Source organism: Podospora pseudoanserina, chromosome 2, assembly GCF_035222485.1.
Source record: "Podospora pseudoanserina strain CBS 124.78 chromosome 2, whole genome shotgun sequence".
Taxonomy (NCBI): domain Eukaryota; kingdom Fungi; phylum Ascomycota; class Sordariomycetes; order Sordariales; family Podosporaceae; genus Podospora; species Podospora pseudoanserina.
In genome coordinates, this window is record NC_085921.1 from 785,553 (window position 1) to 799,144 (window position 13,592).

The window sequence follows — 13,592 nt, forward strand, 5'->3', positions numbered from 1 at the left end:
TTTTTTTTGGGAGTGTCTGTTGGGAGATATGGGTATTGTGGTGGGGGTGTGGGAAAGGGTATGTGATGAATATATGAGATATGACTGGGTGTGATGTCTTCTTTTTTTCTCTTTGTTATTCTTTTAGGGGGGTGTTGATATGTCAGATTATGTAGGTGGTTAGCTTTTGAAGTGTTTGGCGGCGTTAGCGATAAGACTTGGGTTTTGGGAGGTGTGGGTTATGAAAAATGCAAGTTTTTGGTACTCTTTTATGAAGACTTTTGATGTGTAGTGTGAGGTTGAATGAGCTTAAGTAGGACAGGTATGATGTGCTATTTATGCTATATCCTCGCTTGCTCTTGCTCTTCTCTCCCCTTCGCAGCCAGGCACTCCTTTTCTTATTTACCCATCAGCGATGTCATCACCTTCGCACATCACCATCATCAGCACCTTCGCTTATACCTTAATTGATTTGAATCCCAGATATGCCATATACACTACCTACGGTAATCTATATACTTTGATCATCTAAACACTATAACTATGCCGCTTAGAACCGTAGTTGATTGTTTTAAGACGGAGTGCAGCGCTTTGGGGCACTAAATCTTTTATCCAAGCATATAGTGTTAAGAGTACTGACATTCAACCTATGAGTCTGAGCTTGAAATAGATTGTAAAAGTTGGGATCGTTGTTAAATCTGAGCTCTAAATACCTTAGAATACTTGCTCTATATGTATCTCTTTATTACTTTTTATGCGCATCTATATATAACACTCTTTGGGCATTTCTATATGTAATACCCTTGATGAATCTCTACATATAGCCCTGAGAACACATTGCTCTTGTTCTCTCTTTCGTAGACCGAGTGCCCTTCTTCTGCTTCGCACATCTACATCACCACTTTTAGGTCCTAACCAAATTAGCACCTTCGCCTATACCTTATTGCGTCCCATATATACCGATGCCACATGGCCTCCATGCGGATGAGGCTCTTACTAACCCTTACATCGAACCACTCTCTGCGGTAGTTCTTATTGTCCACATGGGGGCGTGGCATGAAAGACTAATAAATAAATAGCTTTACCCCTTGAATTTTTCCACATAGAGTTCTTCTACTTTTTCCTCACGCATCACTAATATCATCACCTCGTCTATGCTTTCATAAATCTCATTCATATACCTATATAACATATACCAGGTGCCCTGTGCCATGCCTCCATGTGGGTGAGGCTCTTAATCCGAGCCTACTTGCTATAACAACGACGTCTATAATGATAATAACGACAATAGATACCACAGTTACAATCACCACTTATTACAGCAACGGCAGCAACGGCAGCAACGGCAACGGTAAACACTGCAGTTATAATACCTACTCTCGTCTCGGCTTAACCGCCTCGCTCTTCGTCTTCTGTTCGTCACCCTTTTTCTCCGCACATAGGTAGCACAACACTCCATCATTTTCGTACAAACCTGCTTTAAAGCATGAGAAGCAGCCGTCCTCTTCTTTCTCGTCCATCATTAGATAATAGAGCTCACCATCTTGCTCTTCTTTTACCCTTTACACCTTGAGACACGGCCGTCTTCGTCTCTCTCGCCCATCACCATCTTCCTCGCCCATCTACCACCACCATCACAGTCTGGGTAGGCAGGTTACTCGTCGTAAATATGTTGAGCGCCTTGCTGTTCCTCTCCTGTTATAGCATCGCCCATTATTTCACTTTCCCTTCATAGTGTCTTCTTTTTATAGCAGAGTGACATGGTCCTACCTCCTTGCTCACCACTAAGATCAACACTATTACCAACCCTTCATTCTGCCCTACATATAGACCATGTACCACCAGAAGGTAAGAGTGGGAGCTTTGCTTTATGGATAAAGGGGTAAGGGGAGGGGGGTGTGATTTTAGCTACCTAAAAGTTCTCCTAAAGCCAAAGCATTCAGGCTTAAAAAGACCGTTTTAGAAAGTCCTTAGAGCCTTTTGCTCCACTTCATTTTGACCATATAAAGAAGATAAACTAGATCCAAAAAGGTCTGGTGAGTATCATAGTTTGAGAAGGACGTTTAAAATCAATCGTAGATAATAAGAGTTGCAAGGTCCAACATCACACTAGAGATACCCTATAGATGTGGTTTGAAAGTGTTGCCTCGTGCCATTAGCCTTTCCCGGGTCTAATGTAAGCTACGGATAACATAGAATGAAAGAATGCTTGGAGCTTTCTAATTGAGCCTTTGAGGAAATACAACTACCGGCGACAACTGGACAAGCTAGTAGACACAGGAAAATTATCATGCTCCAGTGTGTCTTTGCTGACCCATGTGTGGGCTTAACAAAAAGGCAGGATCAGGTGAATACTGATATGAGAAGTCACCGTAGCATTCCAAATAATGGGTGCAATAATGATGAGTTGTTTGGAAAAGCTAGTGCAACGAGAGAGCTATATATGTACGGTGTTTGCCAGTGCCTTGCCAGTGTCCTAACAAATGCTAGGAGCAATCACACTACCGCTATAGTAATTGGAAGCCCTATTAATCGTTTTGAGACGGCTAGTCTCTTACATGCTAGATAAAGCAGCTTTCTTAAACGCTTAATATTTTATCCGAGCAATCGATGTCGATAATCTAAGCTTAGACTAGACAATAAAAGTTGGGATCAACTTTTTAAAGACAGAGAAAATCTCACGAAAACGTTATTTTACAACGCCCATATCCCATGTTGATTGTTTTGACAGTTGAGGGCTTTCGTGCTGGAGAAAGCATTAGCTGCAAAAACTTTTAATATAGTACAAAGCTAGATACAAGCATATCCAACTCCCAAAAAAAGCTGATTTTACAACGCGCGAAGTCCCTAACGTTGGTTTTTTTCACAATTGGAAGCATACTGTAATATTGTCTTTATAGAGCCTCGCATTTATGTGTCTGTCACACGGCTGCTTTTAAACATCAAGCAACGCTGACTGCGTAGCTGAGCCTTTAGCATAAACTTATAATCTGACTTTTAAAGGTCTCAATTTAAGTTAAACAGACTTAAACAGACTTAAACAGACTTAAACAGACTTAAATAGACTTAAACAGACTTAAACAGACATTAATAGGCATTGAAAACTAGAATTAACAATCCAATCTAAGCTTGAAATAAATTTAAAAAAGACATTAAATGTTGGGCTAGTAGCCTAAGCAAGTCACTGGCTGTAAAAAAAAAAGCCAAAAGCTAGAAATTAGTTGATGTCACAGCTTGATAGGTAAGTTTTAAGATAAGCAATAGTTATACTATATCAATTGATTTAATTATAAGCTAAAGAAGAAAAAGAGAGGAAATCCTAACAGTGCCTGCAAAAGCAGAGCTTTTTGACAAAGCAAAGCTTTACTACTTGCTCTCGCTCCCAAAGTCCCACATGCTCCACGTAGCCCGCACGTGCCTAGTATCCATCAGTCCGTCAGTGTCAAGCCTGTGCCGTGACAGTTGACAGAATAGTTATTACAATAAGTCGTTAGTTATTTAGTTCAAAAGTAAACAAATAAAAAAATATACTTTAAAAGCTAAGAGTAACGACTTAAACTTAGCTTTTCACCTATCAATCCTAGCTTTTACAGTCTATTTTAAGCTCAAATTACAGGAAAATATGTTGAGATGAGCTTCGTGTAACTTAAAAACGTTTTCATTAAAATAAAAGATTACTATTTGGCATCTACATATCTTCTTTCAACCGAAAGTCTAAAAAGGGATTTGTGATACTTCTAATTTCCAGAGGTTTCTCCGCCTACATCAAGTCTTCAAAAAAGTAATTTTAATTTAGCAAGTCTTTTCTTCTAAAAATATAAGTAGAGCTGAAAAGGTAGGCCGTAGTGTATTTAGGTAAATTTTTTTTTTTTTTTTTTTTTTTTTTGAAAAGCTATTAACTTGACTTTTAGTATAAGTCTTTTGTTTTTTTCAATCTAGTAGTAAGCCAAGCGCAAGCTTTGCAAATAAATGATTCTAGCTGCGCAAAGCTTACTACCTTTTTTAGACAAATATTTAAATTTAATATTTTTTTTCGTTTTTTCATTTATTTTATTGGAAATAATTAAACTAACTTTATATAAACTTATTAATTTAAATAAAAAAGTTTTTATATTAAAGTATTATTAAATGGACAAAAACATAGCTTATATTTTTCTATAAAAGTTTTAAGAATATTTAAAAACAGTATATATAAAAAAAAATTTTTAAAAGAAATAAAAAGAAATTAGACGAAAATTTGTAAAGTTTTCTGTATTTACAGTTATTGCTCTAATTACTGTGCAAAAGTAATGCTATTTCCATAATCGCTGCTGCCAAACGTGGAAACATCAACATATTTAGTGGGGAAAAAACCTATCACTACACTTACCGCTGCCAAAAATGAGGATATGATGATACTCGCCGCCGCCAAAAGTGAAGCTATTCCCCGCACTTGCGGCCGCGAAAAAAAATCATCTTGATGCATATGTCTCTAAACAGTGTTCTTAAAATGCATATACGACTAAAGAGACAGCAAGAAGCATAAACTCATCCCCAAACTTACCGTCGCAGAAACTGAATCCATCGCTATACTCACCATTACCAAAAGTGAGTCTATTATTATTCAACCGTTATAAGTTAAAAATCAACACCCTCGTCGCTGCCGAAAGCGAGGTTGTCATCACACTCGCTGCCGCCAAAAGTGAAGTGATCATCACACTTACTGTCGCAAGCTAAAAATCGCCACTGTCGCTGCCATCGAAAGTGAAGCCATCACCACATTCGCCGCCGCCAAAAGAGAGGATGGCCATATCTGCCAGGCATGCCATGTTCATCATGCTTGCCATGTTGCCATGCCTGCCATGTTCGTCATGTTCGCCATATTCGCCATGCTTGCATGCTTGTCATGTCCGCCATGTTCGCCATGCCTGCCATGCCTGCCATGCTTGCCTACCTCCCATACCTCCCATACCTCCCATACCTCCCATACCTCCCATACCTCCCATACCTCCCATACCTCCCATACCTCCCATACCTCCCATACCTCCCATACCTCCCATACTCACCATATTTACCAGATTTGCCATGCTTCCATACTGGCCATACTTACCATACCTCCCATATTTGCCATATTCACTATAATTGCCTTGCTCGCCATGTTGGCCATACTCTCCATGCTTTCCATACTCTCCATACTCTCCATACTCTCCATACTCTCCATACTCTCCATACTCTCCATACTCTCCATGATCTCCATGCTCCATGCTCACCGTGCTCACCATGCTCACCATGCTCACCATGTTCATCATGCTCACCATGCTCACCATACTCATCGTGTTCACCGTGTTCACCATGACTGCCATGCTTGCCATGTTCATCATATTTACCATTTTTGCCATTTTTGCCATCCTCGCCATGTTCAATTGCACCTCTTCCCACAGCCCTTCCTGCCGCCCCCAGCACACTTTTCAGGCCCTTGCCAATCGCAATCAAACCTGCCAGCCATTGGCAGGTGGCCTGCAATGGCGGCATTGTGCGAAAACGGCCCACAAACCCCCGCACTTCGTCATCGTGAAGCCTGAAAACCTCAACACCAGCCGTTATTGGCGAAGTTTTATGGGATGAGGTTGCACAAAGCGAGGCGTCTGATGTATTTAAACCGAAAAAACGTTTTGTGCGATATTTGGCGGCCTTCACCGGGCCGGAGGGCTAAAATGCAGCCATTTAGGGGCGAGTGATGGCCGGTGAGAGAGACCGGATGGAATTGACGGCGACGAGGTCACCCGCAGAGTGCGGTCCAGTGAGGCGGTACGGTTAGGAAATGCAGCGGGCGTGCCCTCTTCCTCTCCCTCTTCCTCTCCCTCTTCCTCTTCCTCACACACACACTCTCTCTCTCCCTCTTCCCACACATCCACACACTCCTTCACACACACACTCCTTCACACACACACTCCTTCACACACACATTCTTTCACACACGCCACCCCCAGCTTCTCCTCTATCAGGTGTGCCCCATTGCCGTCGTTCCCCCCTCCCTGAACGCTTTCCACTGTGCCCAGGTCTCTCTCTCCCTATCGCCCGCTGACAATTCCTGGCACGTCGTGGTGCACCAGAGCCACAGAACCACACCGCTCTCCTCAAAGAGGTATGCCCCCTTCCAACACCGTTGTTCCCCTCTCCCCGGCGGGCCCCAGTGTGCCCTGAACGCCGGCTCCAATTCCCCTTCAATTGGCTTCACATCCCCTCAATTTACCCTCAAAACCAGCATCAAATCCCCCTCCAAATGGCAGTCAACGGGCGTGTAATTTGACACCAATTCCTTGCAGTTCAACCAACCCACAAGCCTCTCTCCCCCTCGTCGAATGAAGCGGCCGGGGCCCTCGTCATCATGGGCAGCGAGGGAACAAAGCGTGAGGGGGTCGGGCAGGTGGCCAGAGAGAACGGGGGAGGGAATGCCGGCGGTGCGGTGACGGCTCCCGGCGATGAGGTGACGATTCCCGGCGGCGACGTCGGCAAGAGCCACCAACAACACATCCGGGGCCGGCACGCGCCCCTTGACGGCACCCCGGAGGCTCTTGCGAGCCTCACCAAGAAAGCTCCCGCGGAGGCGGCAAAGGGGGAGGTGAATGGGGAGGTAGCCAACGCCATGATTTAGGGGGATGTGTGGGGGTGATCGTGGGCGGTGTGTGCTCTTTTTTTGGCGCGTTGATTTGATATGTGACTGGCCTATAGAGGCTTGCTATCAGAGGTGAACTGGGAACGGTGGAGATAGCGTTGATTTTGGCGTTCGTATCGCGTTGAATTTGATATTGTGAAGTTCTTTTGGCATGTTGTTGAGCGTGAGCCCTCCTCCATGTGGGTGAGCCTCCCCTGTGTGGGTGTGCCTTGCCCGTGTGCGTGCCTCCTTCATGTGCGTGTGGCCCCTCCAGTTATATCAACCCCCCATGTGTGTATGCTGCCTTTATGTTTGCGCCCATGCTTTCTTCATGTATGGGCCTTCTCCACGTGTGTATGCCGTCCCCATGTGTGTGCCCATGCCCTCTCCATGTGCGTGTCCGTACCTTCTTTATGTGTGTGCCATGCCCTCTTCATGTGTGTGAGGCCATGCCCTGTCCATGTGTGTGGCCATGCCGTCTCCATGTGTGCATGCCCTCTCCGTGGGCATATGCCGCCTCTAGTGTTCACGCCTTCTCCACGTGTATTCCCACGCCTTACGAACGTGTGCGTGCCGCCTCCATATTGGTGCCCATGCCTTATCCATGTGTATGTGCCTTCGCGTGGGTTCCATGTGTCACAATCGATAAGATCACAATCACAACTGATAAGGACTAATCGATAAACTCATAATTGATAGTGCCAACTCTAGTAGTAGCATATAGGGATGTATATTGAGCAAAGGGATAGAGCCCATAAATATGCACATAAAGCAAATATAAGGTATCTTCATCAAGTGAAACAAGCTGAATTCAACAGTCATCCAACCCGCTATCTTGTCTTGTGCTATGCTAAAACCCGGGAGGCAGGTTTATTCCATGCCCAATCTCTCAAAGAGAGAGAGATATCTGAAACTGCCCTAAGAATACACAATGAAGGTCTCAAACATTGAGTTGGTAATAGCCCGCTCCAGGACAGCACATCCCAGAATGCCATTACATTGCCAATTGCTTCACATCCATCCCCTGATGAAGCAAGAAAATAATCCTTCCCCACAAGCTATGCTTGTTATTATTGTGCCAGAGCTAGACCAAAACCTACTCTCACTCTCACCAGGAGAGAAGAGCAGACACGGGTGCTCCGACGGTTGACAGAAGCGGTAAGGAACGCAAGAGATATTATATCTCGAGGGGGTGGCAGCATCACACAATGAAGTGGTGCTTGGCCTGCCCTCCTCCCAGATCGACACACAGAATCTCGAACCAGTCGCGACCCCGGGTCTGGGAGGGAAGGGCATCAGGTTGTGTGAGAGCTTGAGTGTGTATTTCAACAAACAGCATCAAACAAAGTGAGCGTACAGCTTTTCATTAGTCATTAATCATCATGTCCTCAAAAGTGAGGGACGCGAATGTTAACGATAGCGAATAAAGCCTCGTGTTTGTGGTGTGTGGAGGGATCCTGGCTAGGTGTGCCGACCTCAAAGCGGATAAAAATCAACGCCAAGGTCTTATTAAGGCAACATCCAACAAGCAAGTCCTTTGTCTTCCTTCAAAGAGTAAAAAAAAAGGCAGCAAATCTACCCCTAGACATTGGGCCCGGGCATTTATCGGCGGACGACGATGCCGTTGCGGCGGGAGCTGCGCTCAACGTACTCTTGCTCGTCCTCGGAAGAGGAGCACGAGTCCTCGTAGCCGCAGCGAGAACCGCCGCAGTCGAGACGGACGCGCTCACCTTTGCGGGTGATGCCGTAGCGCTCGCAGGTGCACGAGGAGCAGTCTGAGGATGGGGTGCTGTAGCCGGACGACGACGAGGAGTTGTCGGAGCGGTACGAGAGCGAGGAGCCGACAGAGGAGACGGGAGAGACGGAAGCGCCAAAGTCGGTGATGATGTCCTCGGCGTCGTAGTCGTAGATGCCGGTGGCAGCAAAGTGGCTGGAGAGCTCATCCTCGTCAAAGTCGCCGTCCAAGATGTGGCGGGTAGCGTGGGGAGCTACGGGCTTGGGGGCCTTGATCTGGGACATGGAGAGAGGGCGACCCTTGGGGATATCGGAGCTGACGGAGTGGCGCGAGGAAGACTTGCGGGAAGAGGACTTGCTGGAAGAGGAAGACTTGGAGGAAGACTTGGGGACGTCAAGGATGTTGAGGGCACGGCCGGTGGTGGGCTCAACGGTGGACTCCTCGGAGGGGTTGTGCGAGACGTGGTACCCATCGATCATGTAGTAGTACCAGTATCTTTGGCCGGCTTGAAGTGTGGTGGGCTGGAAGCGGAAGGTACCCTTCCATGTGCCGGACTTGGAGGAAGTCTTGTCCTTAGAGAGCGGGAGTTGGCCGGAGTAGTTGTCCCAGGAGCCGAGGAGATGGACGGTCTTGACACCGGAGGAAACACGGAGGTTGAATGAAAGCTGAATGGCGGACATTTTGAATGTGAGGCTGAAATAAACACGAGATGCTGATAATTAAACCGTCCCGAGAGAAAATAGCTTCGCGCTGTAAGGCGAGGCGAGCAAGTAAACCAATAGTTGTTTTTGAGGGTATTCGGAGGTGGCGATTAGGAAGTAGCTAGGACCAGCAAAGCTACAATATTTTGATTTTTTTGTGTATTAGTTGAATTAACAGAGCACAGCTCCGTGTAGAGGGGGAGGGTAAAGAAAGGGGGAGGAGGGGAAAAACAAAAACTGGTTTATTTTTTTGAGGGCTTGCTGAAGAAGAGAAGAAGAAGGACAGGAAAAGAGGGTGAGGCCAGGGCCTTATATCATCTGGCGCCGAGTTGAACGAGAGGCGCACAACCAAGGGAGGATGGGCGGGACAAGAAGCCATCGGCCCAGTTTGAGAGACCACAGCATGGGGCGCATGGCCCCCCGCGAGCACTACAGATTGCCGGCCGAGGTGGTGATGGAGGGCCGAAGCCAATGAGAAAGAGGATTGGCGGATAGAGGCAGGGCCATGCCTGCTGCTGTGTTCACAGTCGATATCACCCAGCTCGCAGAGTGCTACTGCACTGTGGGCGGCTAACACCAGCGGGACGTTGTCGGTGGTGATGGGAATCTTTTTTGGGAAACTCACAAGAGAGACAGAGAACATGAGAGACAGGAAATGCCCCGCACTTGTCAATCACCCACGCTAGACAGCTTTAGGAATAGTCCGGCGTCTAAATCCTGGTCATCATTGACCAATCAGGTGTTACATTTCCAGATCACACACAGCTCATGCGGACGACGGCAGAGTCAGCCAATAATCGACACTGTCGCTACCCGCAAACCTGCGCGGTGCATGATGCGGCCGAGCATCTCATCATCAACTCTCAGGACATTTTGTGAGTGGCTGCCCCTTTCGAGAATCAACCGTTGGAGCGAGAGGCTGGCCTTCCATCGCAGGATTACCTCCGAGTCCTACCCCACGAAGCATTGGCGTTGATGTCAAGGCAAATCACCATCTTGATATTCCCTCTGTATGCATCTCGCTGCAGCCTGCAGGCATGGGGACAATCTTTGCAGTAGGTGGCTGTCATCTTGTGGAGAGAGGCGGCCGCGGATTGGGCCGATGATCTGGCTTCTCACAGTTCACATGCCGGGTAAAGTCCTGAGCTGAATGTGCAGGTCATGATCGGGCTGGACCATCAAGAAGCATGCTGGAAGCCGTGGATTCTATGGCTCTGGGTTCTCTCGGACAATTCCACCATCAACAACGCCGCCACAACGGCGCATCGCTTCTTGGGGAAAGGCCATGGAAGCCGACTGCCGACTTCTTGGACACATCTATCCGATGTCTGGCTTGGTGGATCTGCTCGCTTGCGCTTGTCGAGCTGGTCGTCCGGTAAAAGCGCTCATCCTCGCGTGTATTGCGTATAATATTCAGACGAGGAGAGCTAATGCATGCAAGCAATCAGCTTGCCTTCTAGCTCAGCAGTAGCAGCCTAGCATTGGCGGGTATGAGGCATCATGATCACATCTCCACAGGAAGGACGGTGGATTCCTGGACGTAAGAATGTGATATCGAGCTGCAAGAGACGATGTGCCAATGGCTTGCCGTGCACATAATAGCCGCCTCAGCTCTGCATGGGTTGGTCCGTACACCCATCCCGGTTCACCCATTACTTCACCTACCTTTAACTTATTTGGAAATGGGGTTATAGACACCAGAAGCTCGGAAAAGGCTAGGATTACAAACACAGAAAGCTCAGACTGTGTCTATAATCCTAGCCTTTTCTGTGTATAGTCTGAGATATGATATTTTATTCCTGGCTTTGTCTGCGTATGATCTGAGCATTCTAAAGACAAGTTTGGGTCATATCAAGCTCAGGTTGAAAGAAGAAAGCGTGGATTACTACAGAATAAAAGACTTATTTACCTTGGATAAAAAAGAGCGGTAAATTCGGGCTGCAGGTAGTTTTATTCTCATTATTGAAAGGCCATCTACATTTGCTGAAGTATCGTCAACGTAAATCTTTTGACCCGAGGGCCTTACCTAGATTATTGAGAGTGAAGCTATCACCATGAGTTCATAATATGAGCTGTATGAGGCTATAATCTGAGCTGTATGAGGCTAATCTGAGCAATATAGTTTAAACAATAGTATAAAGTCCAAGCTACCTCTATCGACTTCCGGTAATTGATATATCTACAGTCAAAGCTACATGCCTTATGTCAACATTCTAGTAAAGGAATTCACATCCACCTTACCTACCTGCTTATCCAGGTATATCAACACACACTAAACAGATCCCAGCTATAAACAGCAACTTCACTATACACACTCTTCAACGCTTAGTCACCCATGCTCGTTGCGCGTCTTGTTCCAAGATCCATAGTCATCCCCAGGCTTCCTAAAATGTATTACTTAACAGAAGATTTTGCCGGCTACCTTCGAAGAAGCAAGCTATGTGTGGTGATGGGTCATGCGGTTGAACCATGACGGCTCGCAACACTGCTCACCACTACATGGTTTTTCCACATAATGACCCACCGCATCTCCCTCTACCACAATAGTCTCACTCCCCACATAACTCCCCACCACACACAGCTACTCCCCATGTCTCACCATACCCACCCGCATATCTCCTAGCTCTGACATCCACCACGTGTGGCAGCATCATATCTACAATAATACCCGGTAAAAATGTATAAGAGCTACAGCTATAATGTCTAAAAACAACATTTACAGTCCTAGATTAACTCCAAAATGAAAAATGCAAAGCTCAGATCAGGTCTAGAATATGACACACAAAGTTTGGATCAAGTTCAAAGTAACATGCTAAAGCTTAGGCAAGTCTGGAAATAAGATATACCAAATCTACCTAGATAAACTCCAACATATGATACAAGGCTCAGGTTAAGTCAAAAGAAAGATATATAAAGCTTGGATTAAGCGGGAAAACAAGAGTTTGAAACTTGGAACCAGTCTAGTAATAAGACATACACAGCTTAGATAAGGCTTCGATCAAATCCAGAGATAAGACGTACCAAGCTTAGATTAAGTCCATAAATCAGACACCCAACGCTCAGATTTAGCTCATATTAAGTCCACTATAAGCTTGGATCAAATGGTCGAGCAAAAAACGCCTGAGGATGACTAGATATTCTTAAGTGCGGGTTGCATTTGTCTCCGCTTTGGGTCTTCTCTCTTCACTGCCTCTGCTTCCTATCTTCCCTACTTCAACCTCTCTCTCTTTGAGACCTCTGGGTATCTTTTTCAACGCTTCTCTCCATCTCCCCAAACCTCTCTGCTTTAGCACCCCTTTACTCATCTTCTCAGGTTACTACTCTGCGGTCCATTGTAGCCTTCGTTATCCACAGCAATGCCTTCTTTTAATGCCGTTGCCTGGATGCTTAAACGCATAAACTCGATATCTTGACGGTGTGATCCATTGATATTCATATCGTGCGCTTCCTTGGTATCTTCTCTTCAAGCCACTTGCTTATAACTGATCGTTTCCGCTGATGTTACACGCATGCTCGCAACTTAAGGAGACTTATGAGTGCCTTTCGCTGATCCATATCTCATTTTACCGCTCTCTGTGACACTACCTACATTTCATTTCCACACTCTACTGTCTGCCACCACCCGGGAACCCACCCGCTCCTGGAGGAGGGAAAGGCGGGAACTGCCCTCCCGGCGGTGGGAATGGCATACCACCCGGTGGAGGGAAAGCCCCTGGAGGGGGCACCGCTCCGTTTGGTGGTGGGAAAGGTGGCATGCCGCCACCAGGAGGAGGCGGGAAAGCAGCACCAGCTCCTCCAGGTGGGAAAGGTGGAAGCGGGAAAGGAGGTGCCCCGCCGGCAGGGGAAGCCGAATTTGGCGCACCTGGGAAGGGGAATGGCGGCGGAAATGGAGGGGCGTTGGCACCACCTGGGGCGCCAGGGAACGGAGGTGGGAAAGGAGGAGCGCCTGGTGCACCGGGGAAGGCACCGGGGAAGCCTGGGGGTGGCATGCCTGGGAAGCCTGCGCCGGGAGGAGGGAAGGGGTTGGAGCCGAATCCGCCGGGTTGATTTTGTGGCAGCATGGGATTGGCGTGGGCTTGGCCTTCGGCGGCGTAGGAGTTGGTAATGGAGTCGATGACGGACTGGGCCTTTTCGTGACCGATTTCTGTGAGGAGCGGTTAGCCAAGAACGGCGGCAGCGCAGGCAACAGAGAGACTTACGTTGGTAGTAATCGACAACGTTGCGGAGATGGTTGCGACCGCTGTTGTGGGCCTTGCGCACGCTCATGGAGTCGTGCGTGAGGTAGACATCGCAATAATCGCAAAAGACTGGAGAGTGTGTTAGCAGCGTCTCGATGTTTGCCCACGGTAAACGTACATTTTGGCATTTTGCCTGTGGTGTGGCTATGCGCCGATGATTTCGGATGTAGTTTTGATCAAAAAAGGAGAGGTTGATCGGAAAACTGCTTTGCGCTCGTGGTTGTGGGTGGAAATCGATGGTGGTGTAGTGGTTGATGGTCGCGGTGCAGTGGATGTTCAAGGAAACAGTTCCAGTTTCGCGAGGC

At 47.0% G+C, this 13,592-nt stretch overlaps 3 protein-coding genes across 3 annotated transcripts; all 3 read right to left on the bottom strand.

The window, feature by feature from the left end:
• Window positions 1–6,285: 6,285 nt before the first annotated feature.
• On the bottom strand, window positions 6,286–6,492 carry QC764_0031390 (uncharacterized protein; the record flags this gene model as incomplete). Its single annotated transcript, XM_062940190.1, has 1 exon — window positions 6,286–6,492. One exon carries the CDS (start codon window positions 6,490–6,492, stop codon window positions 6,286–6,288), a length of 207 nt encoding a protein of 68 aa, XP_062802581.1.
• Window positions 6,493–8,215: 1,723 nt separating this feature from the next.
• On the bottom strand, window positions 8,216–9,028 carry QC764_201240 (uncharacterized protein; the record flags this gene model as incomplete). Its single annotated transcript, XM_062943827.1, has 1 exon — window positions 8,216–9,028. One exon carries the CDS (start codon window positions 9,026–9,028, stop codon window positions 8,216–8,218), a length of 813 nt encoding a protein of 270 aa, XP_062802582.1.
• Window positions 9,029–12,166: 3,138 nt separating this feature from the next.
• YHC1 (U1 small nuclear ribonucleoprotein C) lies at window positions 12,167–13,568 on the bottom strand. Its single transcript, XM_062943828.1, has 3 exons — window positions 13,406–13,568; window positions 13,249–13,356; window positions 12,167–13,193 (listed from the first exon to the last, which is right to left on the bottom strand). Exons 1-3 carry the CDS (start codon window positions 13,413–13,415, stop codon window positions 12,655–12,657), a joined length of 657 nt encoding a protein of 218 aa, XP_062802583.1. The 5' UTR covers window positions 13,416–13,568; the 3' UTR covers window positions 12,167–12,654.
• Between the last annotated feature and the right edge of the window lie 24 nt (window positions 13,569–13,592).